The following is a 25,685-nucleotide window of genomic DNA, read 5'->3' on the forward strand; positions in this document are numbered from 1 at the left end:
AAGTTGTGCTCATAAGGACTTCATTTGGTGGGATATTGGGAAACCAGAGTGCATTCCAGTTTCTGGGTCCTGCGGTATGAGGTTTCAGAGATACCCAGGAGGGCAGAGCTGGATGGGAGACGGGAGGCCCAAATCCTTAATTTACCCAGGGGGAAACTGAGGCACAGAGAGGCCTAGAGACATGAGGGCTAGAAAACCGGACTGGAAGGAACTGTCCCCAACAGAGCTGAATGGATCTCTCAGAACCACAGGGGTTGGCTACTGCTGTTACCACACAACCACGTGGTCATGAGAGACATTCTTCATTAAGTGTTGATAAGTCAATGTTTTTTTTTTTTTTTAAAGATTTTATTTATTTATTTAATTGACACAGAGAGAGAGAGACAGCGAGAGAGGGGACACAAGCAGGGGGAGTGGGAGAGGGAGAAGCAGGCTTCCCGCGGAGCAGGGAGCCCGACGCGGGGCTCGATCCCAGTACCTTGGGATCATGACCTGAGCGGAAGGCTGTGGCTCAACCAACTGAGCCACCCAGGCTCCCCAAGTCAATGGTTTTAAAGATAGAACACTTCAGGAAACTAACGGAATCCATTCTAATATAAATGTACTGTTCATTTCCACCAGCCACAGTAAACAGTGTCTTCATTCTTGTGTTCTGAGCTGATGAGCAAAGCAAGGGGGACTCTCATGGAACCCCACAAGGACTTGCTCTCTGTAGAGTTCTTGGTGAAGCTCCAGCCTCTGGGCAGGTGCCTTTCAGCCTGTTGAATTTGAACAGCCCAAATCCAAGTAGGGCGTGGGGCAGATGGTGGCCTTGAAACTCACATCATTTTAGACCTTGTGCTTTTGGACCCAGGAAACCTGCTCCTGAATCCCTTTTATGTATGTGTATGCCTGTGCATGCACAAGCAGGAAAGAAAGATTGGTGGCAATCCTCCTGTCTTCAGGACCGAGGAGAAGCCCAAAGAGTATGTGGTGGGGTTGGATAAAATCATTCCATGATAGAACCTGACATTTTGATCTGGCTGCTTTCACAAAGCCATTTTTATGCCAAGGACCTTTTTACCTGGTCTTAAAAAGAAATCTCTAAAATTTCAGCTTCCTGTATCTCTTAAGTACTATGCAAGGCAAGTGCTCTAGCACAGTCTCTGAGCCCCACTTTGCGCCTTGCTCCATCCCTTACTCCATCCCTGACTCTCTGGCCACATCATTATATCTGCTGTGTCATAAATGGCCTTATCAAAATTGGCTTTTACAGGATGGCTTTATTTCTGTGGTATTTTATAGCTATAATTCTGCACTTAGATAAATTCCCTTCTTCCAGTAGAAATTGCATGGTCCCCTAGAGATGGGAGTGGGATGATGCAGAGAAGATCACCCTCACTGCTGGTAAGGTAGGAAGCTCTCTTCCATCTTAGTCTCAGGGGCTTCGTCTGGTATCAGTTACCTCTTGCTGTGTAACAAATTACCCAAGACTCAGTTGCAACAAACGTCTATTATCTTGCAGTTGCTGTCGGTCAAGAATCTGAGTGTGATGTAACTAACTGTGTGCATCTGTGTCAAGGTCTCTCCATGAGGGTGCAGTCATGGCTTTGGCTGGGGCTGTGGTCCCATCTGAAGGCTTAACTGGGGGAGGAACTGCTTCCAGTCTCACTCACGTGGTTATTGGCTGTTGGCCACGAGGCTTCGTCATAGGGCAGCTCATAATATGGCAGCTGGCTTCCCTCAGAATGAATAAGAGAGAGCGCAAGAGAGAGCATATTCAAGATAGATGCCATACTTTTTTGTAAATTAACCTCAGAAGTGACATTCCACCATTCTTCCATATTCTATTTGTTGGAAGTGGGTCGCTAGATGCAGCTCATACTCAAGGAGAGGGAGTTTCCTAAGGATGTGAACACCAGGAGAGAGTTATTGGGGGCCATCTTGGACGCTGCCTACCACAGGCCTTTGGGCCCAGTGGCTGTTGAGTCTGTTGACCCTGTGGACCCTGCCACCCCAGTAGTTCTGATAAGCCAGTGGCTGTGAGGGGCAGAGGGAACAGAGCTTTGTGTCCATTCTTACTCCTCCTGGGAGGTGGGTACCTTCACTGGTGTAGCCTTCTGAGGACTTCTCAGGGGCAAATGATTCTAAACTTCTAAACTAGATACACTTAAACTCCACTCTCCCATCCCATCCCACCTTCACTCCAAGGAAAGCAGATGAGTCTAAGACAGCCCTCTCTCTGTGGTCTTTGTCACTTATGAATAGAGCTCCCCAAAACAGATGCTTTCTCTAGAGTTCACTTAGTGCTCACCTTGGGTGCCAATGTTATTCAGTATTCTCGTTACCAAAATGAGCCCTGGTCATAAACCAGAGAATGAAATTTATACCATTAGTTCAGGGTTCGTTGTCTTCAACACAAAAGCAGACTTAGAAAGATCTTTATGGGTCGTGAAATGCTTTTGACTGAATTAATTGGATCATTCTAAACATCCACGAGGCAGGATGTTTCTCATTCTGGATGCGAGAAAACCGAGGTTCAGAAAGATTAAGTAACTTGCTCAAGATTGGACATAAAGAAATGAAGCTGGATTTTAAAACCAGTTCTCCCAACTGCAATTCTGTGCTCCACCCCATGTCCCTTTTAAAGTTGTTTGCATATCTGAGTCTCCAGATTATTCCTACTGGGAATCTGGTGAGACTTCTTGGCCCAGTTTGCTCATTAAGTCATTCTAGACCAAGGCTGCAGTGACCTGAGAAGAGAAATAGAACCCAGCTGGGACAGGGTATATCAAAGCTGAAGTTTGCATGGTAGGCATGGCTGGTGACTTTGGAGAGCTACACAGTGTTTGAGTATGCATGTGTATACATGTGTGTGTGCAGCTCATAGACTCTTTCTCATCCTAAGGACTGTACAGATATTCTACTCAGGGCTATGTGTGTGTATGAGTGCATGTGAACACATGCATGTCTGCAGGTGGACACAAATGTCTCAGACCTGCCTGGGCTCAGGGATGATCTCCAGTGGGTGTCATTTTGATGAGCAGATGGTATAACAGGGCTGTTGAGACTTGAAAAGTGGGGTGGGATGGGTGAGATGTGGGGACAGCAGTATGGCAGTGGTTCTGTTGGAGGCCCATCCTCTGACCTCTCACTGCTCCAATCTCTTCCCTGTTCTTCAATTTATTGTCCATTTTTGAGGAGACACATTTGGTTAATTTCTCCAGCCTGAAACCTGGACCACATTGTTTTGGAATTGTGGACAATATCACAGTCCTGCATTCATGATGATGACCACAATCTAACCAATGAGCTCTTACCATGGGCCTAGGCCTGTGCCCAATGTTTTTTATGAATTATGACAAAAATTCTCATGGCCATCCAAGCATAGTTCCTGTTACTGCCCCTCTTTTATAGATGAGAACACAGAGATTAGGAAGTTGAGGTATCTTATTTCTGGTCACACAGCTAAGAATCTGCTGGACTGTCCCGAGCTCATGCTCTTCATTCTATGCCATACTTTGCTGCAAACAATTGTTTACTAGGCAGCTTTGCCTTTTTAGGAACTTTGCCTAATTCTCTTATTGGTTTGCCCTCTTGAGATGTTGAAATACACAATGGTACCCCAGAAACACAACAATGACAGCAAGGAGAGAGCTGGTGCTGTGGTGCTCCACGAGGGTGCATCTCAGAGGCCAGACCTTCGTTGGGCAGAGGACGTCCACACAACACACTCCACGAGGGGCCTGTTCCCGGATCTTAAAAGCATTTGATGCATCCCTCCTCCATGCCAAGGAGACACATTACAGCCCTCGTTGTTTAATTGGGTTTCTGACTCAATAAAAACTCCTTTTGTCAGAACTTCAAAATTGCCTGGCATGTTACCCACACATATTTTCGATGTGGATAGCAGTGATGTTTCGTTGTATACTACTTGTGTATATTTGTGCCTAGAAAGATTCATTTGAGACTAGTAACTAAATATTTCTCCCCAATTTCAAGAGACCCCCTCCCTCCTTGACCTCAGGGGGGATTGGCAATTGTTATCTTCTCTTTTAACTGTAGGTAACAGTTTTCTATACATTCCACTGTCCACTTCCCCCAAAACTATCCATATTAGTTACAATATATTGTGTTTTACAAATTTACCTTTCTCATTCTATTTTTCCAGAAACCTAGTTAAATGAACTGCACCAGAGACTTGCAAGAGCTTCCAGATGGGAGAAGGGAGGACAAGAAGAGATCAGAAAAAGGTAAGCAAGTCTGGCCTTAGATCATGATCATAGTTAGTCTCCAAAGTAGACAACATGTGGACCGGGAGTTGACTGGAAATTAAAGATCTTACTTCTGGGGGCGCCTGGGTGGCTCAGTTGGTTGGGCGACTGCCTTCGGCTTGGGTCATGATCCTGGAGTCCCTGGATCGGGTCCCGCATCGGGCTCCCTGCTCGGCGGGGAGCCTGCTTCTCCCTCTGACCCTACCCCCTCTCATGTGCTCTCTCTCTCTCTCATTCTCGCTCTCTCAAATAAATAAATAAATCTTTAAAAAAAAAAAGATCTTACTTCTGAGCTTTAAGAAACACAGTGTAGGAAGGGAGAGCGATGTATACCAACTAAGTAACAGACAGTGGGACAAACGGCCCTGAGAGTTGAGGTACAAGGGGGTGCACGTGTAAGCCCACCTGCATGGCTGAACGGGCTCCCAAGGGAAGTGTCACTGGACCAGCCCTGGGAGGAGAGATAAGGAGACCAGTGGGGTGGGGAGGGGCGTTGGGGGGAGCATGCATTTAATTTATAATCATAAATAATCACTTAGCTTCTTCATGAAGCCTGAATCCTGGATGGCTGTGGTTCCGAGCATTGCTCCTTCTGGGCACTTCACACGAGGCGTCTCATTTAATCTTTACCAGAGTCCTACAGGAGAGGTGTATCATTTCCGTTTTATAGATGGGGCAAACCTAAGGCTCAGAGAGAGGGGAAGTGATTGCCCACTTGGAAGCAGTAAGTATTGTTGTTAGGACATGAACCCAGCTCTTCTCACGAGCCATTATCTGTTTGTCATATTTATTAGGGTGATGTCTCACCTTTCCAATCGACCTTCTTTCATAGTAGCTATTGTCAGGTCATTTAGTCCATGGTTCCTTTTGTGCCCCCTGCACAGGCATGTAGCTGCCTGATGTTTGGATTTCCAAAAATTTTTAGAAATTCCAGGGATGATTGTTGTGGCAATTGCAGGAGAATTCATTTATCTAACGATTTTCTTCCAAGTGCCTGGGGACAGAGTTTGTGATGAATGGGATCCCTGCTCTTATGGAGTCTACCTCCTAGTTGGTTATGAGAAAATTAACAGATGAATAAATCATAGGATATATATCAGTCAGGGATGGTGCCATGCACAGAATTGAAATAGGAGATTTGGTAGCGATTGGTGGCTACTCTACCTTGTCATGGAAGGCCTCCCGAAGAATTCACATTTAGGCTGGATCCTGACTTGTAAGAAGGAACAACCCATGTGGAAATCAGGGAAAAGTGCATCCCAGGCAGAGGCTGCAGAAGGATGCTAACATGGGAACAAACTTGGTGGGCTTGAGAAGAGGAGGAAGGCCAGTGTGGCCTTGCAGTGAGTGGTGGGGGAGTGAAACTGGCTAAGGCCAGAAGCGTAGGTGGGGGCTAGATCAAGGAGAGCTTTGTAGGCCAAGGTCAGGAATTTGCATTGCATATTGGGGTATTGGAAGTGGAATGACTTAATCTGACTTATATTTAAAAATGATCACTCTGGGTCTTCTGTGGGGAAGGAATTGTAAGGGCATAAGAGTGGAAGCAGGGAGACCAGTGAGCAGGTGTCCAGTGGTCCAGTGAATAGATATTGATGTCTTGGACTAGGGTGGAGATGAAGAGTTACATAATAATAGAGTGTGAGTGGGGAGAAGATAATGAACTGTATGTACTAAATGAAGAAGCAAGAGGAATCAAAGACGACCTTGACATTTTTGAATCGGGTGATTTGGTGAACGATGGTGCCTCTCTCTGAGATGGGAAAGACTGGAGAGGAACATTTTAGGGAGTAGGGTGGAGAGTTGTGTTTGAGCCATGACAAGTTTGAGGTCCTATTAGACATACAAATGACAATGTAGAGATGGCAGTTGGATTTATACGTTTGGTCTTTGGGGACAGGGTCAAGTTAGTGCTAAGATTTGGCAAATAGATGAGCTTCAAGGCCACAGAACTCATTGATGTCATCCTGGGGACATGTGGAGATAGAAAAAAAGAAAGGAGCCCAGAAACCATCAGTGGAATCTGAAAAGGAGGGTGACAAGTGAAATGGGAGGAAAACAGGTCTGTATGATGTTATGGAAGCCAAGTAGGAAGACGTTTCAAGGACACGAGGGCGGTCAACTATTACCCATGACCACTGCATTTTTGGAAGATAAGAGGGGGAGGAGCCTGGGATGCAGTGGAGAGGTGTTTTTTGATAAGAATGTGGGTACTTTATCCATTGTAGTGGGAGGGAAGGCAGTATGCATGCATCACTCGTGAGATGATGAAGAAACCACTATTGATAATGGGGTGATGTTGGTACAAAGGAAGCCAGTGTGCCAGAAGCTGAAGTTGTCAGTGGCTGAGGGGCAGAGACTGACAACAACCAGGTGGGAAAGGGGTGGTATGGTCTGATAGGATGAGCTTCAAAGAAGAAGGGAGGAAAATGGTTTGAGAATGGCAGTGGGGAGTAAGGAAGATGAACACCCACCTCCAGGTCCAGAAACTTGTGGGTCCTCAGGGAAAAAACCACCCTCCCCTGAGAAAAGAGAGGGCACATCCTTTGGTGATGATCCAACAAAGCATTTGTTGCAGAAAAGTCCCAGGGATGTAGAGGGGTGGGGGTGTCTCCAAATTTCTGCTTCTTATCCTCAGCTTTTCAGATTTTGAACACAATTTTATCAGTTTACTTAAGGCTTCAGATAAATCCTACACCTTTTGATCCCTGACAATTTTCTTCACGTAATGTTGTAAATGCTACTTATAATAGGGTTATGTTTGCCTTCCTCCAAGAGCACAGGGGAAGGACAGATTTTCTCCCCTGGGAGGGTTAGGAAATGTTTCTCTGAGTGGTTGAGCTATGCTTTGGGTTTTGGGGGACATGCAGCCCCTTAGAAGTGGGAAGTGAGAAGAGGACTCAGGACAAAGGCAGTGGTACATGCTCAGGGCTTGGCCAGTGTGAGGGAACAGTGGGGAGTTGAGTGCACATGTGTCTATGCGTGTGTGCAGAGGTGAGTCGTAGTGATCAGAGCCCAGATCGGGAGGCTTTTCTGGGACTAGATTTTAAGGAAAGGGCATTCTTGGAAATAGGTAGTAAATAATTTTTGAACAGAAGTGTGACACGATCAGAACCTTCTCAGTTGTTTTTCCCTGATTAGAATGTCATGCCTGGCACAGTGCTTGAAGGAGCATTCAGCAAATATTTGTTGAATGGATAAATTAATATATTTATAAATGATACTTCTTGCAGCCACCATATGGAGGATGAGCTAGAGGGAAAAAGGATAAAGGTGGGAAGACATATTTGGAGATCAGAGCCTGAATTCGGAGTGTGAGAGGGAAGGAGGAGTTGAATTTCTACTTTGAGTGTCAGGAAGGATGGTGATGTCATTGACAGACACAGGGCATGGAGATGGAGGAGATGTTTGTGCAAATATAGGTGCAATAACAGATACTTAGTTTCAAACAGGTTTAAATTTGATGAAAAGACAAAACACTTAGAGAAACTTGTCTAATATACGGCTAGAAATAAGAATCTATTCTCAGAAGAGAGATGGGTCTTAGGAGCATGTTTTGGTTAACTATCAAGGTCCTAGTGGTACTGAAGAGGTAGAGTGATACGGTTTTGGGGAAGTGATTTTGACCACACTCAGTGGAAAATGATTAATAATTCAGGATGCCAATATAATAATTTGTAATGGGACATACACCTGAGTAATTTGATATGTCAATTTTCAGAAGATTGCTGAGTAAACAAGAGCAAAAGGGACCACTTTTGTCAACCCATATAACCAGTGAGGCCCCCCCTTTCTATTCAGTCACTTCAGAGAACAAATATGGATGTTCCCAAGTTAATGGCACCCTCTCCCTTCGCATACTGCTGGAGGAAACTTGTAAACTTTGGAAAGATCTTTTTCATACTTCCTTGCTTTCTCACTAGAAAAAGGGCACATAATTTGACAATTTCTTGATGACTCAGGGACCTTATCAAGAGCATATATGATTTCAATTGGGAGTGATATTGCTGGAATGGTCTCATTACAGCTGGGCGGAGGAGTGGGGAGTTGGAATTGGTGGCCCCTTCACTAAATGGCTCATGCTCATTGTACTTTTATAGGGAATTGGTTTGCTTTTTGAGGTTCTTTGGTTCCTTCAGCAGTCACCCAGTGTCTTGACAGTTGGCTGGAATATTTTGTACCTCCTTGTTTGGAGACAGTTGTTGAGTGGCTTTCACTTGGCTCCTACGCCTTGAGCTATAGGCGCCATACCTTGAAAACTTAGAGTATTTTTCATTGCTCTCATTGCTATCTCCTTGCTAGCAATACAGTCTTAAAGCATTGCAACATGCAGGCTGCTTTTGAGGGGCAATTTCCCTGTGCACAGCTCGTCTTGTCCCCAGGGAGCTGATTCTTTTTAACTTCTCTCTCAACCCTTCCAGATGGGGTGGCAGAGGTGGGGTTTAGCTACAGTTCTTCTGCCTGAAGTCTGCCTCATTTTGGCACTGGGAGCAGTTGCTCACAGATTTTGTATTAGTCTCTGACCTCATCACTATGGGTTGTGCTCCAGTGAACGACAGACCTTGGAGATGGTAGGACCCCTAGAGACTATGGCCACAAATATCCTAATTGCTCTTTGTCCATGAAGACAGGGGAGCAGGGAGGACACAAATCACCTCTCAGCGTTGATAGGGGAGTGGCTTTGGCAGTACTGAGACCTTTGGGAGACTAAAAACCAGCAGCCAACATTTCCTGAGCACCTTGCTATACACAGGTTTATAAACAACAGAAGGGCACCAATGAATTCTCCATTTTAAAAGACACTGCCATCACTTACAGCGGCTAAAATTGGAACACCTTAAAATTCCCAAATGCAGGCATGATTCATAATAGTTCATTCACTTGATGGATTACTAAGCAGCCTCTAAAATAACCATGAGGACTCTAAGAACATGAGAAAATATGATCTTAATGTTAGGACAAAAATGGTGGATTCAGAAGGATATGTACATTTTGTGGCCATCACTATGTAAGCCAAGAATGAGAGCACCCAGATAAATGTGTGTTGGTAAGTGGGATTATGAAATTAAAAAATAATGTTTTCCAAACTTTCTATAATGCTGATGTATAATTTCTGTTATGAAGCCACATGCAAATAAATACAGCAAGATGCAACTGGCCATCATAGATGACACATGCCTTGAATTGCTTTTCTAGGAAAGGTGATGATTTGTTCTGATTCCTCCCCACAATCTGCTAGTGCATGAGGGGGCTGGCCACATGCAAGAAGGAGTACGGGACTATGCTAATCAGAGAGAGCTATCTTGGCACAGCATTGACATTAGCTTCCTTCACCCCACCTTCCACCTGTAATAGTGCTGAGAATCTATCTTCAAAACTTTCCTTCCTTTGTCTCAGTCCCAAACGTCACCTCTTCCTTTTGTTTCATTTCCATTTTGTACGTTGTTTTAGGACTAAAGTTGTTGCTGAGTATGAATGAGGAGATCCGGGACAAAGCACAGTCAAACTCTTAGTTTTCAGGAGCATGATTAGTATAGATTGTGGTTTGGGTGGGGACAACTCAACCCCAGACATTTGAGAGTTTTTATTTAATCATAATTGAGAGTTGTCTGTGACCCAAGAGTTGGGTGCAAGCAATGTGCGACGCGTGGATTTTCTCACATTCTGGCATGAACTGGGATAACTGTATGATACTGAGGACATGCTGCCAATAGGCTGATGGAATAATTGAATCCTATAGAAGGCAGCTACTTTAGTGCTTTGCTTCAAGGCCAAGTCTCAAATGCAAGTCACCTTCTTCAAAACAAACACTGGCCTGCATTCCTAGTGCTCTGAGCATTTCAGAAGGGGGTGGTCTGGCCCATTGATTGAGGCCAGTCCTGGGAAATGCCTGCCTGTTTCCCCCATGTGTTTTCTAGGTTCACAATGCCCCATTGTTCCAGTGAAGCAGGACTTCCTTTTTCTGATTGATTAAACATCGTGGGGCCACACATTTTCACAGTCCCATGGCTCATGAGCCAGCTGTCAGGCAGAGAGAAGGTCTCTGAGCTCAAACTGCTGACAGCCTTTCATATTTGGTTTCCTGACTATGAAATTATAAGACTATTTCTTGCTGCCTGTTTTTCCACATCTTTCCTACCTGTCTAGCCTATCCATGTACAAGTGTCCCCAAAATGTCCATGGAAGGAAAAGGTTGAAAAGCTCTCCTCTGACTATACCTGTTTGGCTTGCTCTGGAAATTTGATGTTAAGATTTGGAACTTGATCTATAGATAACATGACCACATGTGCTTTGTGCCCAATGGGTCTTCATGTTACATCTTAAAATGGAAATTTTAGTATTTATGACTGAATAGACCTTGGGTAAATATAAAATTCAGATCCATAGCTCTACCTGATAGGTATACAATGCCCAGTGATTCTTCCAGTGGTGAATTTGTAAAGTGTTCCTTTAGCCACTCAACGCTGTAGTTCATATGCAGAAAGGATACCATTTGGAAACAGCCTCTATGATCTGCATACTGGAAGAAGAATGTGGGCCCTGAGCACATCACTCAACATTTGAAAACACTGAGGCTGGCATTTAAACCATGCCTGCTGACCATCATTTCCCTTGTTTTTAAAGACTCAGCACAAGCACATTTTCTCTTCTCAAATCTGTTTCTTGACATCTCTCCCCACCCAGGCTGAGCTAGGAAGCTTGTGGTCTGTCTTCCTCAAGGAGCTGTGAGTTCCTTGAACCAAGGCTGTGCCTCATTCTGCTTTGTGTCTCCAGCACTCACCGCGGTACCTGGTACATGGAGACGCTCAGTAACCATCTGCAGAGTGAGTCCTGGGACTCGTCTTGGCCTCTGCACAGAGACTTCTCTGCTTTTTCTTCTTGATGATGAAGAAGACATGGATTATTCTTGTTTGATTTGTTATTGGCACAGAAAACAAATCTGCCCTGTAAGCCTTTGACATTGAGGAGGGCAGACCCCAAAGCAAGAGGTGAATGTGGAGAATTCATAAAGTGTTTTGGGTGAGCGCAACCTGCATGCATTAAAAGTGTAGGGTTTGGAATTCAATGTTGAATGCATGCATTAATGAATGACTATTGCTTAGCCATAGGTACTTGAACTTTATTTCCACTCTGTCTCTCTCAAAGTACATGCATAATCTTTAGAGAAAATATGTAGAGGACAGAAGCATTTTCGAGAAACAGTGTATCCCCCTCCCAACCACCATAAATAGTGAATCAGTAATGCTAGGTCTGTGTTAGAAGATGGGCAATTCTGATTAGACTCCCACCTCCCCACCCTAGACGTAGTTAGAGACAGTTGCTTCCCCCAGAGAGAAGCATGGTCTATATCCGGACATGTTGACAGCTACCAACTATGCTGTCCATCGGGTACAGCTTAACAGAGTGCAGTAATGGGCTTGTTTCTCCTCTCTTTGGAGTGGAGTATATGTGTTTGGGGAAGGGCAAAGATGAGGATGGGAAGGTGGCCAGCACATTGTTGCGTACGGAGAGGTGGAGATCAGCTTGCCTCTCCCCACTCTCACTCTCCTCTGTCTTAACAGTTGTAGGATTCCCATGTTCCCTAGCATCAGTGTCCTTAAAGACACATCAAACCATTATCGAGTGTGTATCCCCCTAGAGCCCACCAAGTAGAGGTGAGGCCATGACAAGAGTTTCCATGACACCCATGGGATGGGGCAGGGTAGTGAGGCGGAAAGAGTCATGATGAGGCAGGGCTAATGGGAAGCTTGTTGGATGTGCACTGTATTTCCCTGGAATGCAGGGGGTCAGAGCATGCATTTGGCCTGTAAGAGGGGGGCTCTGTGTGTCTCCTGGGCAGGCCACTTGGGATGGACATCAACACATCAACCACACACTGCATCAAGTTGATGTACGCACAGGAACATTTCTGCTGATCTTAGAGATAAACCTTCCAAGATGCCAATAGCCTAAGTGGCAGCTTCCTCTTCAGCCAAAATAAATGAAGAGTAGCCAGAGGGCAGAAAAGGGAACAGAGGGCAGGGGAGGATATGCGAGGTGGAGGGGGTGGTGGATAGCAGGCCGAGGTGAAACAACACCCCACATCAGTTTCCTGTTTGGGAAATTGTTCTCCTTCTGGGGCCAGACAAGGCTCTTAGGTATGGCTCCAGGAGAAGAGTGGGAGATGAAATGCAAGCAAGACAAAATGCCTGCAGCTTGGAGCAGGGGAGAGAGGAGAGAGGCTGAACAGAGGAAAATAGGTCTAGTTCCCAATGGAGCACAAGGCCCTCACGTTCACTTTTGTGGGACTGAGCTTCTGAGGCTGATTTCAGAGGAAGTGAGTCATTGAAGATCTGGTTATACCTTGAGCAAGTTCATCCTTCCATCCTCTTATGTCATCACTGCCTCTGATGCTCGGAGTTCCAAAACAAGGATGCAGAAGGACAGTGCTTTAGAATCCACCCAAACATTTATTGGTTACTAGTTCCATGATATGATCTACCTATTGAATGAATGGATGGACAGATGGATCAGGTCCTGGTCAAATGAGATGAGCGGATACTGCATAGCAATGTCCCTTTTGCAGGATTACAGAGCAAAGTAGCATATTAAAGGCTCTGAGAAGTGCTGTACTAAAGGAATTGGTTTAACAGATCATTCCTTAAACTTCCCTGACTGAAGGCAGTCTTGCTCTGCCCCCTGGATTAAACAATCTATGTAGCCTTACAGGGTGACCTCCTTTTGCCCCCTATCTTTGAGTAACACCAATTAACATCTTGAGAGATTCTTGCATTCTATGGGACATGGTTTAGGAAACACTGGATTGAGATAATGTTTTGCCCATCATGAGTGTGCAAATGGCATTACTCCCACAGCATTAGTGGGCTACAAAGTCTGAGTGGGGTTGACTTATGGCAATGCACTCATCCATCAATCCTGCCTGGAATCCACAAAATCCCTTTGCAAGATGGTTTCCTGAGATAAGAATGCAGCTTGTGGCCACAGACAGAGGGTGAGATTAGCTTTGTATGAGGATACCATCCACAGCCAATTTTCTTAGCTTAGTACTTTAAGGCTCTGGCTGTCCTTTGATCCAAGTAAATTCTGGTATTGGCAGGTGGTAGTGGAAATGAGCTATGGTCCTTTTAAATGCTTAAAGGCCACTGACATTCAGTACCATATATATATATATTTATACATATATATCCAAGAATCCTTCAAAGCTAGTATGTCTTAAAACTGCAAAAGGACTGAATGATCCCCCAAACCTGTTTCCCATTTCTAAGTAGCGAATACCCCATAAATCTTCAGTGTTTTTTGACTTGGTTTCTAGAACAGTGGTTCCCCAACCTTACTGCGGATTAGAACCAAGCTTTTAAATTCTGACGGCTGTATTTCTTTCCATTCCAACTAAATCACAGTGCTGCAGGTGGGAGCCAGGCATATGAATTTTTAAAAGATCCCTGGTAATTCCAATATGCAGTAAAGTTGGAGGACTGCTGGTTTAAAAGCACTTTAGTTTCTGGACAGTTTATTATAACAGCCATAACCTCTGTGAGAGAAACAGGCAGAGATTCATCCTGATCTCCCAAGTGAGATAATGGAGGTCCTAAGACAGTAACGAACATGATCAAGGTAGCAAATTTGTGTCAGATTCCAGGTAAGTGTCACTCCTTGCCAGCCTATCAGATGAGATTCTGGAAATGGTGGGACAAGAGATAGGTTGGGGTGGGAGGAGCTGGGCTTGAAAACGAAGTGGATCGAACATAGGCCTTTGTGCCTGTAGAAGAAACAAGAAACCCACTTCAGTGTTATGTCTCCTGCCCCTCCCATCAATGCTGTTTCTGTCTGTAGACTGCTGGTTTGCATTTCATTTATGGGGAGACAAAATGGAACCTTTGTGCCAGAGTTGAAGGAAATTATAAAAGCCCACAGCTTGTCTTCAGACTTAATGTCAACTATTTGTCTCCTTTATTTTCAAACAAACAAGTCCTCCCCATGAGTTCTGAGGCCGTCTCAAACATTCCCTGCCTTGGGTTTCCCTGCCTGCATGAGCAGGCATGGCAAAAACGTACCATTCTATACAATTGTTCGGGAGCCACAGCAGGCTATTGTAGGTAGTCCCGCGAGATAAGGTGAGAAGCTTTGAGCAAGATGTTGGGTTATAACAAATGCACGTGGGCGTTGAGACAAACGGTTTGTTAAGAACTGAGCTTCTTTGAGGCTTCAGGGTTCATTAGCTAGAAACTGAGAAGCAAGGATGAAAGGCATTATCCCAAAATTCCCCAAATATCATGAATTCAAAACATTTTCCCATCATCTGGCCCGATGGATTAGTCCTATCATACATTTCCAAAAGTTCTGCAGATACGGGGGATAAGTCAAGAAATCTCTTCCATTGGAGCACTGGGGTTACAACCTCTACATTACTGGGGACTTGGGATGGGTGGCCCGCAATCCTGAGATCCATGGTCTTAGAAGGAGATATAGAACTTTCTTTTTTTGTTGTTTATTATTACCTGAAGCTGTAGGCTAGAGGACTATGTGAACATTATTTCTTCTTTAACCTCAGAAAAATGATACTGTGAATTCTCCTAAAAATGTGTTGTCATGAAAGATTACCACTAAGACGGGACAGTAGGGACCCCATAAGGCCTGGATCTGAGCAGGTTTGACAAAAAGTAGCTTTCAAAAAAAAGAGTATGAATAAATGTTTAGGACGCTATCCTTCTTTAGGTGTGTTATAACAAAATGCTGACATTGGGAATAACTTACTTTAGAAATATAGTGGGATTTAAGTTTGTCCTTGTCCACATACTCGCATACCACATACTCGCATACCACAGCGGTTCCTTGGTTGGGAGAAAAAAAGGAGGTGGAAAACCTGGGAATTTGCTTATCTCAGGGGAATGTTTCACACACGAGCACGTCAACCCCTGCGGATGTTGCAGCAGAAAGAAAAATGTAGAATCATTATTCAGTTAAAGCAGTGTTACTTAGTGTGTGGTCCTCAGACCAGCAGCCTTACCTGGGAGCTTCTTGGAAATGCACATTCCCAGGTCTCCCAAGCAGACCTACTGAATCAGAATCGCAGGGTGGGTGGGTCCAGGTGTCTGTGTTTTAACAAGGTCTCCAAGCAATGTTGGTGACACTAAAGTTTGAGAAGCACTGCCCTAGACTGCTGGTTCTCAAAGTGTGGTCTCCTGACCCATAGCACTATCATCACTGGGGAACTTGTGAAAAACCATCTGAGCCTTTTTTCACTAGCACGTGATGGTAGAAATGCTCCATGGCATTTCAAATGTTCAAGGGCCACAAAGATGGCCAAACTGAACATACAAAATAATGAACTCTTGGCTAAAATTTCTCAGATGCTCATTTCCCAGTCTTAGAACTGGAAAGGACCTACAGAGATCTCCTGGACCTGTTTCCTGTCACTAGGAGTTGATAATAAAACCTTACAGACTGTCAGCATTTCCCTCCCCACTTCTGGTTTAGAACGTTGACTGTTGAATCAGGAACTCTGGAGGTGAGGCTCAGCACTCTGTGTTTTAACAAGCCCTCTGGGCAGATTCACCCTCCCATTTGAGGACCACTAGACCACAGTTCCTATCAAACTGCCCACATGCATGATCACCTTCCCCCCATTGCTGGCTGAGAAGTGCAGCCAGGAGGCAGAAACTCGGCCCAGTAACATGACCATGCCTGCATCCTGGTAGAGAAAACGACATTTACTGGGACCTCTTGTGTTGAGCTCACCTAGCCCCCAGCTCCATGGAAGGTGCATCCTCTTTTCTCAGTTCACTCTGTGGTAGCCCTGGCTAACAGGTGTTATTTTCCTCCAAGGTCTTTGGGCCTTCAATGTGAAGAACTCTTTAGTGATGGAGATGATCGATGCAAGAAAGATAAAGACAGAAGAAGGTAAGGCTTGGGGCCTTAGCAATGGGAGCTCCTGCTGCGAGCTGAGAGCGAAAGCTGAGAGATCTGGGGTGGGAAGACATAGAAGTGGGGCTCAGGGCGGCCACTCTTGTTACAGAGGTAGAGAGTATACAGCATGCTGGGGAGATGAAGGAGAGCTGCTGCTCATTTTGTTCCAGACAAGTATAGTTTCACCTCTGCCAGATAAAAGCAAATGCCTTAACCTGCAAGATCTTTGTATTTTTTTTTAAACTTTATTTTTAAGTAATCTCCACACCCAATGTGGGTCTTGAACTCACAACCCCTAGACCAAGAATTGCGTGCATACTCTACTGACTGAGCCAGCCAGGCGTCCTGAGATCTTTGCATTTTGCATTTGCTTGGAGGAGACAAAGATGAATCATCGAGTCTGCACTTGGAAGCTTCGATGTGCATTTTTTTTAGTGAGAGGTGATGTCACACATCTTGCCTTCCTCAGGCAGAATAATACACAACTCTTGCAGGGAGATGAAGTCTTTCCCAACACATTCTTTTTTTTTTTAAATTTTTTTAAATTAACATATAATGTATTATTTGTTTCAGGGTACAGGTCCGTGATTCATCAGTCTTACACAATTCACAGCGCTCACCATAGCACATACCCTCCCCAAAGTCCATCACCCAGACACCCCATCCCTCCCACCCCGCTCCACTCCGGCAACCCTGTTTGTTTCCTGAGATTAAGAGTCTCTTATGGTTTTTCTCCCTCTCCGGCTTTGTCTTGTTTCATTTTCCCTCCCTTCCCCTATGATCCTCTGTCTTGGTTCTCAAATTCCTCATATCAGCGAGATCATATGATACTTGTCTTTCTCTGACTGACTTATTTTACTTAGCATAATCCCTCTAGTTCCACCCACGCCATTGCAAATGGCAAGATTTCATTTTTTTGATGGCTGCATAATATTCCATTGTATATATATACCATATCTTCTTTATCCGTTCATCTGTTGATGGACATCTAGGCTCTTTCCATAGTTTGGCTATTGTGGACATTGCTGCTTAAACATTGGGGTGCAGGTGCCCCTTTGGATCACTACTTTGTATCTTTGGGGTAAATACCCAGTAGTGCAATTGCGGGATCTTATGGTAGCTCTATTTTCAACTTTTTGAGGAACCTCCATACTGTTTTCCAGAGTGGCTGCACCAGCTTGCATTCCCACCAACAGTGTAGGAGGGTTCCCCTTTCTCTGCATCCTCACCAACATCTGTCCCCAACACATTCTTTACTGACAAATCTGTCCCTAGACAATGGAGATTGTCTAGGACAAGGCAGCCTGGGAATAACTGTATATTCTGCATTGTCTCTGATTATCCCCAGTGATAACGTTTTTCACTGAATTTAGGTTGAAGATGGCAAGATCAACCTTTTAACTTCCTTGCCTCCCAAACCCCTATTGAAATGATCAAAGTATGCACCATTTGAGAAAACAGGGAATGTAGCACCACCAGGAGCGAAATCGTGAAGCATTTCTGCTAGACAGAGTGAAGTTGCAGAGGGAAAAAGGAGGGCCTGACCTGCCCATGATTTGGTATCTACAAAGGAAGATGTTTGGTAAACTCATGAATAGAATTTTCTAGTAAAGCCTCCCTACCCCAAATACCCAAAACTTCTGGCCAGCACTATAGTGAAAAGCTTATGGATTTCTGAGCCCGTTAGATCTGAGTTCAAACCCACCATTCCCTAGTTATGCAAGCTAGTCAGCCTTGGTCTCATTCTCAGTTAACTGGGGGATTAAACAAAACAGTACAGGAGAGGAGACATAGCCAAAATGTTCATAGCTACCATTTACTGATTATTACATGCCAGGTACTGTGCTAAAAGCTTTACATTTCCTTTGACCCACAGAAGGCTCTATGAAGTTGATTATATTCCAACCGCGATTTTACACATAAGGCAACTAAGGTTTAGAAAGGCTAAGGGGTTTCTCAGGTTCACAGCGATTGTGTGGGTATAGAAGGAATTTGGACTCAACCAGACTAATTGCATAGCCCATGCTTTCAGGCCCTAAGCTGAACTGTTCCAAGCCCTTAAAATATATTGCTTTATTTAATCCTTACAATGGCCTCCTGGTAACCATTTTTGTTGGTGGAAAAGAAATAGAAGTCCAGAATGTAAACAATTTAATATTAAATAAAGATCTGAAGCCAAGCCTGCTGGACTCCCAAGTTCCCTGCTCTTTACCACCATGCTGTTCCTTTAATTGATATACCCCATGGAATGTCATTCTGTCTCCCAACTTTGGTTTCGATTTTATTTCCACTGAATACAAGGGGTGTTAAGGCCAATTATGTGCGATGGGGAAAAGTTCAAAATGTGGTTCCAATACCCTCCAATTCTTCGAAGAACTGGATCATTGTAGGCAAGCACCTCTAAATCACCTGTATTTCTCTTTGCTGGTAGAACTCACAGAGAACATCGGGCTTCCCCTGAACATGCTTGAGAAACACAACCCTTGGCCAGCCTATGTCACATATGTGTCCCCGATGGTGAAAAGACTCATTGAGAAAAGCAAAGCTAGAGATCTGGAATGCATGCAAGCACTCGAGGAAAGCCAACGGACATCGAGGCAGAGCAAGCCAGCCAGCATCACGCAGCTGAAAAGGAGAAAGTCATCTAAGTGCTCTGGAAACTTGGTGTTGAAGGACTCGAGGTCAGAGACCATGTTATCGGTGTGGAGCTCATACTTCATGCCGGCCATGGGTCCTACCACTATCCCAGAGCCAAGGCACTTTCATACGGATGCCAGAGAAAATCCTACTGCAAACTATAACAAGATCATCTTCTCTCGAAAACCCATGATGAGGATGCTTCCATACAGCTCCCTTCTAGCCAGCAAGGAGAAACATTCAAATATTTAGCAGGGAGTCCCTGCAGTCATCCCCACCCCCCTCCGCTCCTCCGCCCAAGATTGTACAGCAATTAAGCTCCGTTTGCCGCAAATTTCACTATGTCCTTTAAATGTGAACTTGCCCCTGCTTGTGCAGAGGTTGGCTTAGATAAACCAGATCTGAATGTGGGCTGTGGGTGGGCAGGTATATCCCCTCCAGCATCATAGTCAGATGGGGTTGGGAAGCCCCACAGTCTAGTTCCTGCCATAGATGCTTAGAACCTAACTGAGGGTGAATGAGTCCCAGTCCAGGCAGGACACAGAAATCACTCCAGTTACTATGCCAGAGATAATCTGATAGAAAGAATTTCTAACCAGGTAACTGAAAAGGTGGGAAGAGAACCCAAGGGTATTAGTAGAGGTAGCCACCTGCAGGAAGCAGGTTTCCCAAGGCTGGGGGAACAAAGGCGAGATATTGGACTTATTAAAAGTTAGGCACTTGGAGAAGAGGCATGTGGGCTGAATCTCAGATTTCTGAGACTGGGCGGGGTGGGTGATGCTCCTCAGCTGGTTCTGGTGTCCCTGAGCTCAGAGGAAATTTCCAGTGGGTATGGTACCTCAGTCTCTGTGGAGGGGAAGCTCTTTGGCTGAGGTTGGTTCTGTGATTGTTGAGAAAACCAAAAACTGGACTCAAATGCTTCTGGAAGGAATTGACACTGCCTGAGTGGACAAGAAGCATTGCCAGTGGAAACAGACAGGGACAGGAAGCCAACAGAGGGTAAACAGGAAACAAACCTAGAGAGAATTCCTTCGTCTTCTTCCAGCCTCATAGCTCCCCCCTGCCCCATATCTCCTATGGGCAGAGCCTCTCAGGGAGGAAAGCAGGAATGTGGTTTGCGGAATCCCGAACCCCAACATCTCAGCATAGGATAAAAGGATAGACTTGAAGCCAAACTAGCATGGTGGTGTTCTGAGTGAGCCCACCTTGCTCCATCTGGCACGTGAACTTGGTATTGAAATGTTTTCTCCTTGGTGGGTTTACAAAGTGGCAGTGGGAGTGTGAGTGTCCCCTGCTGAGAAATGGAGGATTTCCTCCCCTGCACTAGTTTAAGGCTTGCCTTGTGGAGCAGAATTGGCAGGGGAGAAGTTCTTGGCTGGACCCCAGCTGTTATTCGTCAGACCACACTTAGCACTGGTCCATCCGTGCTCTGGGCAGTTCCCAATTGGCCCCAAAGCAAGTGATGTTAAACTTAGCCTCAAAGCGGACAGCCTTTGTCTTTAGATGCAAGGGGAATCTGGTTATGACAGGGAGACCTAGCTGGTCTCACAATTGGAGTTTATCTATTGAGGATAGCATGGCTCCATTGGTAGCTTTTCTTTGACTTCACCTGAATTTCTGTGTTTATATTCATGAAGCAGTCAACACCCATCTTGCTTCCCTCAGAGAGATGTAGAGGATGTGATGGGCAAGTTGCTGTAAATGCCATTTGAAGAAGTCAAATTTGCCCTACACATGCATTATTTCCATACAGGAATCTTGCAGCAACTTTGGCATTCACCTCTGATGTGTGAGTAGTGTTGGGACAGCTGCAGAAATTAGGAGCTCTGGACCCATTCCTGGGTTGCCAGGTCTTGGCCAGAACGAATTCTTGCAAAAATACAGTTGGTTTCCAGTGAATCTGAATGACTGTATTTTGTGTCCGTGGATCATTTATAGACATGGAGGCAGGTGATAAATTCCTCCAACAAGAATTTTTATCTCTTCTATCCTTTCATGGGAATTTAAAGCTAGAATATATTTGGAGTAGATTTGGGAGTAGATTTGCCTATTCTGGGAGCACCAGGGATGTCTCTCAGGTTCTCATGAACAAAGTTAGTCCCAGCAAATGTCTAACATTGTTAGAGTTTACAGAGATTAGGGGATTATTTCTTCCAATCCCTTTGAAGGCAGAGCAGTTACTTTTTTTTTTTTTTTTAAAGTTTTCTAGGTGTTTAATAGTTTTTTACAAAAGTATCCATATATTCTCTAAATTAAAATGATGGTTTTACAGATAACAGTGTTTAGATTGAGTTAATTCTCAGCCTATTATAACAACACAAGCATGAGTGGAAGGACATTATTAACACCTTATGTTGTGATGAAAATTGCTCGTATCTGGGACTATAGTCCAGACCCACTGCCTCCTAAGACGGTTTTAAGAAAGAAAAAGTCTAATTCCTTCTGAAAGGGGGGACTCTGTTCGAGCCCAAGCTGGGGTTCACAGGCCCAGCCACCATGGGGATTTGACCAGCCGTGATTACATTTGCATGAGCACCGAGGAGGGTCCTGGGAAGACACATTTAACAAGACCAGCTGGACCCAGTAATGAAGCCTCCGTCATTGGGGGAGGGAGGGTGATCCTCAGTAATCCGTGTTGCTTAGATTTGTCTTCTGCTCCAGACCTCCCTGAGCGCGATGGAGGTGGGGACCAGTGAGTCAAACTCCTCCTAAAAGGTTCTTTTGCTAAAACCCTAGAAAGCCCTGAGTATGCACAGAAAGGGGGAGGAGAGCTTCTTGATTTCACAACACCCCAGCACGCAGGGTCCCACTGTCCTGGGTCTGCCAGAGGCCAGTGGATGCTTGGCGGCACCAGCTTTGTTCATGAGAACCTGAGAGGTATTCCTGGTGGTCCCAGAACAGGTGTGCAGCCCTTCTGGGGGCTGAAATCTGAGCCAAGCAGGTGGGGCATGGAATGGAATGGGAATTCTTCGAAGCTGGAGGGGTCTGGGCTATCCCAGTTCCTCTGAACATATTGAACTTCCATCTCTAAGAGGGGACTAGCTTTCTCTGATGTTCCACAGATCACAGCCTCTTATTTATCTCTTCAGCATCTGGAATTATTCTGTTTGGCAGGAGAGCTGTTTCACTTAGTCTCCCTGCCGTGGTAGGTTTACGAAACACCCGAATCTGTATTTTGTTGGCCCTTCTGCATTGCTCTGTAACCAAGGCCTCCTTCTGACACATACTGAGTAGCTGTTTTTGAACAAATTCTTTGGCTCCTGCTCACAATATGGTATTTACCCATTTGCAAATTCCACCGTTGGTGTTTAAACAGTAATGCTTGACCTCGGCCGCTGGTCGTTTTCACTCTGGTGGGTCTGTAAGGACATCAGATAGTCCCACATGCTGCAATGTCTCAGTCATGGCCCGGGAGCACGTCTTGAAGATTAGGCTGCTTGGCAGATAAGATCCTCCCAGAAAGCCCTCCAGGAGGTTAACTGCATAAACCTGCTGGTGCAGGTGTGTGCAATCAGATGTTTGGGGGTGGCCTGGGAGCTCTCTTACTGGAATGGGAGGCCTGGTGGGACCAAGGCAGAGGTGCCTTCCATGAGTGGTGGACTTTATTAACAGCCCATGTGACTGGCACAACATGAGCAGCTAATCTTCCTTTTCTTGACCCAAGGTCCTCATGTAGGAGTCACAAAGACCTCACAGTGATCCCCTTAAGTCATTTTGTTAGGACAGGGAGAACAAAACACGGGTACCCTGAGGTAAGGATTTTGACCCTTGGGCTTTGATAAGGGTCCTCAGAGGTAGCCAAGAAATTCCACGGAGCAGGGGATACAGCACAGGAATCCCAACCAGGGACGGACAGTGTGTGTGTGGAGACAGAAAACCAGAAGCAGCAGGAATCCCAGGCCTGTAGCCTCGCTCCATGTGTCAACAGAGGTGGTAAAATGGTCATAAAAGTGCTTTCTTTGTGAGATGTGTGCGAGCAAAGGGATGCATCTAGACAATGTGGCTCTTTTCAGCGTTGGCTGAGTCATTCATTCCTAGAAGCTTTCTGGTAGCCCCACCCTTCTCGAGAGACTGCACATTTTCAGAGCCTGCACTTTATATTGGTGCCAGATAAGATAGGACAGAATGAGAGAGTGGTGGGGGAGGAGGTGGGGAAAGGGGAGGGAGTAAACAGGGACCTGAGATATACTGTGATCCCGTGTCCTCAGAGCCCGGACTGAAGCTCAGGCCTGGGTTTATGTTTGTCACGCAATCCAGAAATCCTTCCCCTTCCTCCCTCACCACCCCTTTCCCCATCCCAGTCTCTTACTTGGTATCCAGAGCCTCAGCCAGCTACTTATAGTGTCCCAAACCTGTCAGGGATGGCTGGATTGCGCCTATTTCTGGAGTGAACATGCATGTGTGATTTCTCCGGGGCTTTGGGGGTGGGGTGCAGTCAAGGCCAGCAGGGATGCAGGAACACCTCAATTTTAGGTGAAACCCACTGCCACCCCCATATTCTGTGCCTTGATCCCAACCATGACCCGATTTCCATATGGGGCAGGGCAGAATAAACAGCGTCATGAAAAAGATATTGGTCTTGGTGTCGAGACCCCCCATCACTTCTCCCAGGCTTTCTATTCTAGGGCAAATAAAAATTCCCACCCCACCGGAAGCCCTTCTAGGAAGGATGTGCCCTTCCTTATAGGATATTTGAGGGCCAAGAGGCAGTTTCTTAAAACTGAATGTCTGGTGGTTCTGTTTAACGACCAACCCATGACTATATGATGGAATTCCAAGTGGATGCAATTTCACAGACCTACCTCCCCCTTCTCCTCCCTATGTTTGCAGCCATGCTGATGGGCAGTGAGAGCTTGCTTTTCCAGGTGCCATGCTGGGGTCCCAGCTATGAACATGGCACCCTCAGGCTTACATCTGGCAGTGGACACAGCGGACAATCACAATCATGGTGCACGTTATAAAGAAACCTGAGCTTCAGTGACAACATACTTGCTTTAGGCTCCTGACATGTTCCCTCCAATCTCATGAAAACGAGATTATGGAAAGAGGCAGGATTAGTATCAGGACAGCTGCTCATTAAAAAAAAAAAAAGTGAGGTCATGGCAAATTTTTGGCGAAGTTGCATTTTTTTTAGTGGCCTGGTGAGTTTCTCAAACTTCCCAAAGCTGCCTCCAGTTGATGCTTGGCCCTCAACTTTCATGTTTGTTTCTGTCACGCTGTGGAGCTGTCATCCAGCTCAGGCATGTTTTGGGGTCGGGCCTCTCCCTCTCGACCCCTTGCAGCAACCCAGACACAGTGCCCACGTTTGCACACTGCTTGTCCCAGCACACTCACTTCCTGCCTGTCTTTCTGGCCTGGAGGACTGGGCTGGGCAGCTTCAAAGGAGACCTCAGGGCTCCCTTACTGTCCCCACCAGACCCCAGGCCAGGGGCCAAGCTCAGGCTTCCAGCATTGGCCCTTGGCCCATTGGGTCTGAATGCAACTTCCCCAGGTTTCTAGAGCGAAAGGATCAGGTCCACCTTTCTTCTTCTCTACGACAGACAGCGCTGCTTCCTATCAGCTTTTCCAGGTTTTTGTAGACCCCTGTGTGGATTTGGGGCAAGGGGTGCATTTCGACCCAGGGAGAAAGTAGTGTGCTGTTTCATGGCTCTCCCTGCTTGCTCTTACTCTGTCTCCTTCCACCCTCTGGTTGTACCCATATAGTTCCTCTCTTGCTCCCATCTCTTCCTCCCTCCACTTGCTTCCCTTCTGTTTGATCTTCACTGTTATTTATTTAGTCATTTCCAAGTTAAATGATGCTTGTTTTAAGTGAATCAGGCTCCCTGAAGCAGAAGTGACCAAGATGACCTTGAACTCATGAACTTTGGGAGAAGCATGTCCCCTTAATGTTCAGATACTGGGAGTCTGAGCCTCCAACCTGAGGACAGCAGGAAGTCCCCAGGTACTTTTTGGGGGAGCTCTGAGGAATGCTTGCATATTCCACAAAACCTTCCTTGTAGCCACCTGTCAGTCTGGCCACCCGTCTCACCCCAAAAGCATTGCCTCAAGGTCCTAGGTCAGTGCTGTCTGGCTTCTTCCCAACCTAGCCTTTGGGGGTCCCTGAAGCCTCTTGAAGCTCAGCTCTGCCCAGATGGTAACAGTCAACAAGTCTGCTCTGAAGACTTGGGATCACAGAAGCACGACAGAGTAAATAGCAATTGCTACCAGAAGCATCTACTTTGGGGGACCTAGAAGTCTCAGTCTGATTTCTGTTCCCTGGTGAGGGCCAGCACAGCCTCCAACACGGATCTCAGTGCATCTTCATTAACTCACCGTCCAGGCCCAATTCCACCTTATTCCTGGAGGTACAAGAACCATCTCCACCCTACATCACCCCCCCAGCCCCCCCGCTGGCAATAGCAAACAAAATTGCCACCGGGAATACCAACTGCCTCATTCATAAGATAAGGTTTAGTTTTTCTGGCCTGGAAAAGACAATCAAATATTCAACAGAACATAGTGCGTTTGGGACTTCAGAACTCTTCAGCAGAACAAAGGGCTTTGTCTTGCCCTCTTTATGGTCCTGCTTCCAGAGTGTGGGGAAGTTATACTTTCTGACGTCCAAGAGTGAGTAGCTCTTGGACAGAGCACATACTACAGCAACCACTCCACTCCCATGACCATCACCTTCACCACCATCACCACCACCACCACCACCACCGCCATGACCATCACCTTCACCATCACCATCACCATCACCATCACTACCATGACCATCACCTTCACCATCACCATCACCATCACTACCATGACCATCACCTTCATCATCACCACCACCATCACCTTCATCATCACCACCATGACCATCACCTTCACCATCACCATCACCATCACTACCATGACCATCACCTT

At 45.7% G+C, this 25,685-nt stretch overlaps 1 protein-coding gene across 1 annotated transcript; it reads left to right on the plus strand.

Moving 5' to 3' along the window:
* Nucleotides 1-4,149: 4,149 nt before the first annotated feature.
* On the plus strand, nt 4,150-23,571 carry CDRT4 (CMT1A duplicated region transcript 4). The gene is made up of 3 exons (XM_081805687.1): nt 4,150-4,232; nt 16,077-16,151; nt 18,589-23,571. Exons 1-3 carry the CDS (start codon nt 4,163-4,165, stop codon nt 19,044-19,046), a joined length of 603 nt encoding a protein of 200 aa, XP_081661813.1. The 5' UTR covers nt 4,150-4,162; the 3' UTR covers nt 19,047-23,571.
* Nucleotides 23,572-25,685: the final 2,114 nt, after the last annotated feature.

Source organism: Leptonychotes weddellii, chromosome 15, assembly GCF_054177405.1.
Source record: "Leptonychotes weddellii isolate Sample4059 chromosome 15, ASM5417740v2, whole genome shotgun sequence".
Taxonomy (NCBI): Eukaryota; Metazoa; Chordata; class Mammalia; order Carnivora; family Phocidae; genus Leptonychotes; species Leptonychotes weddellii.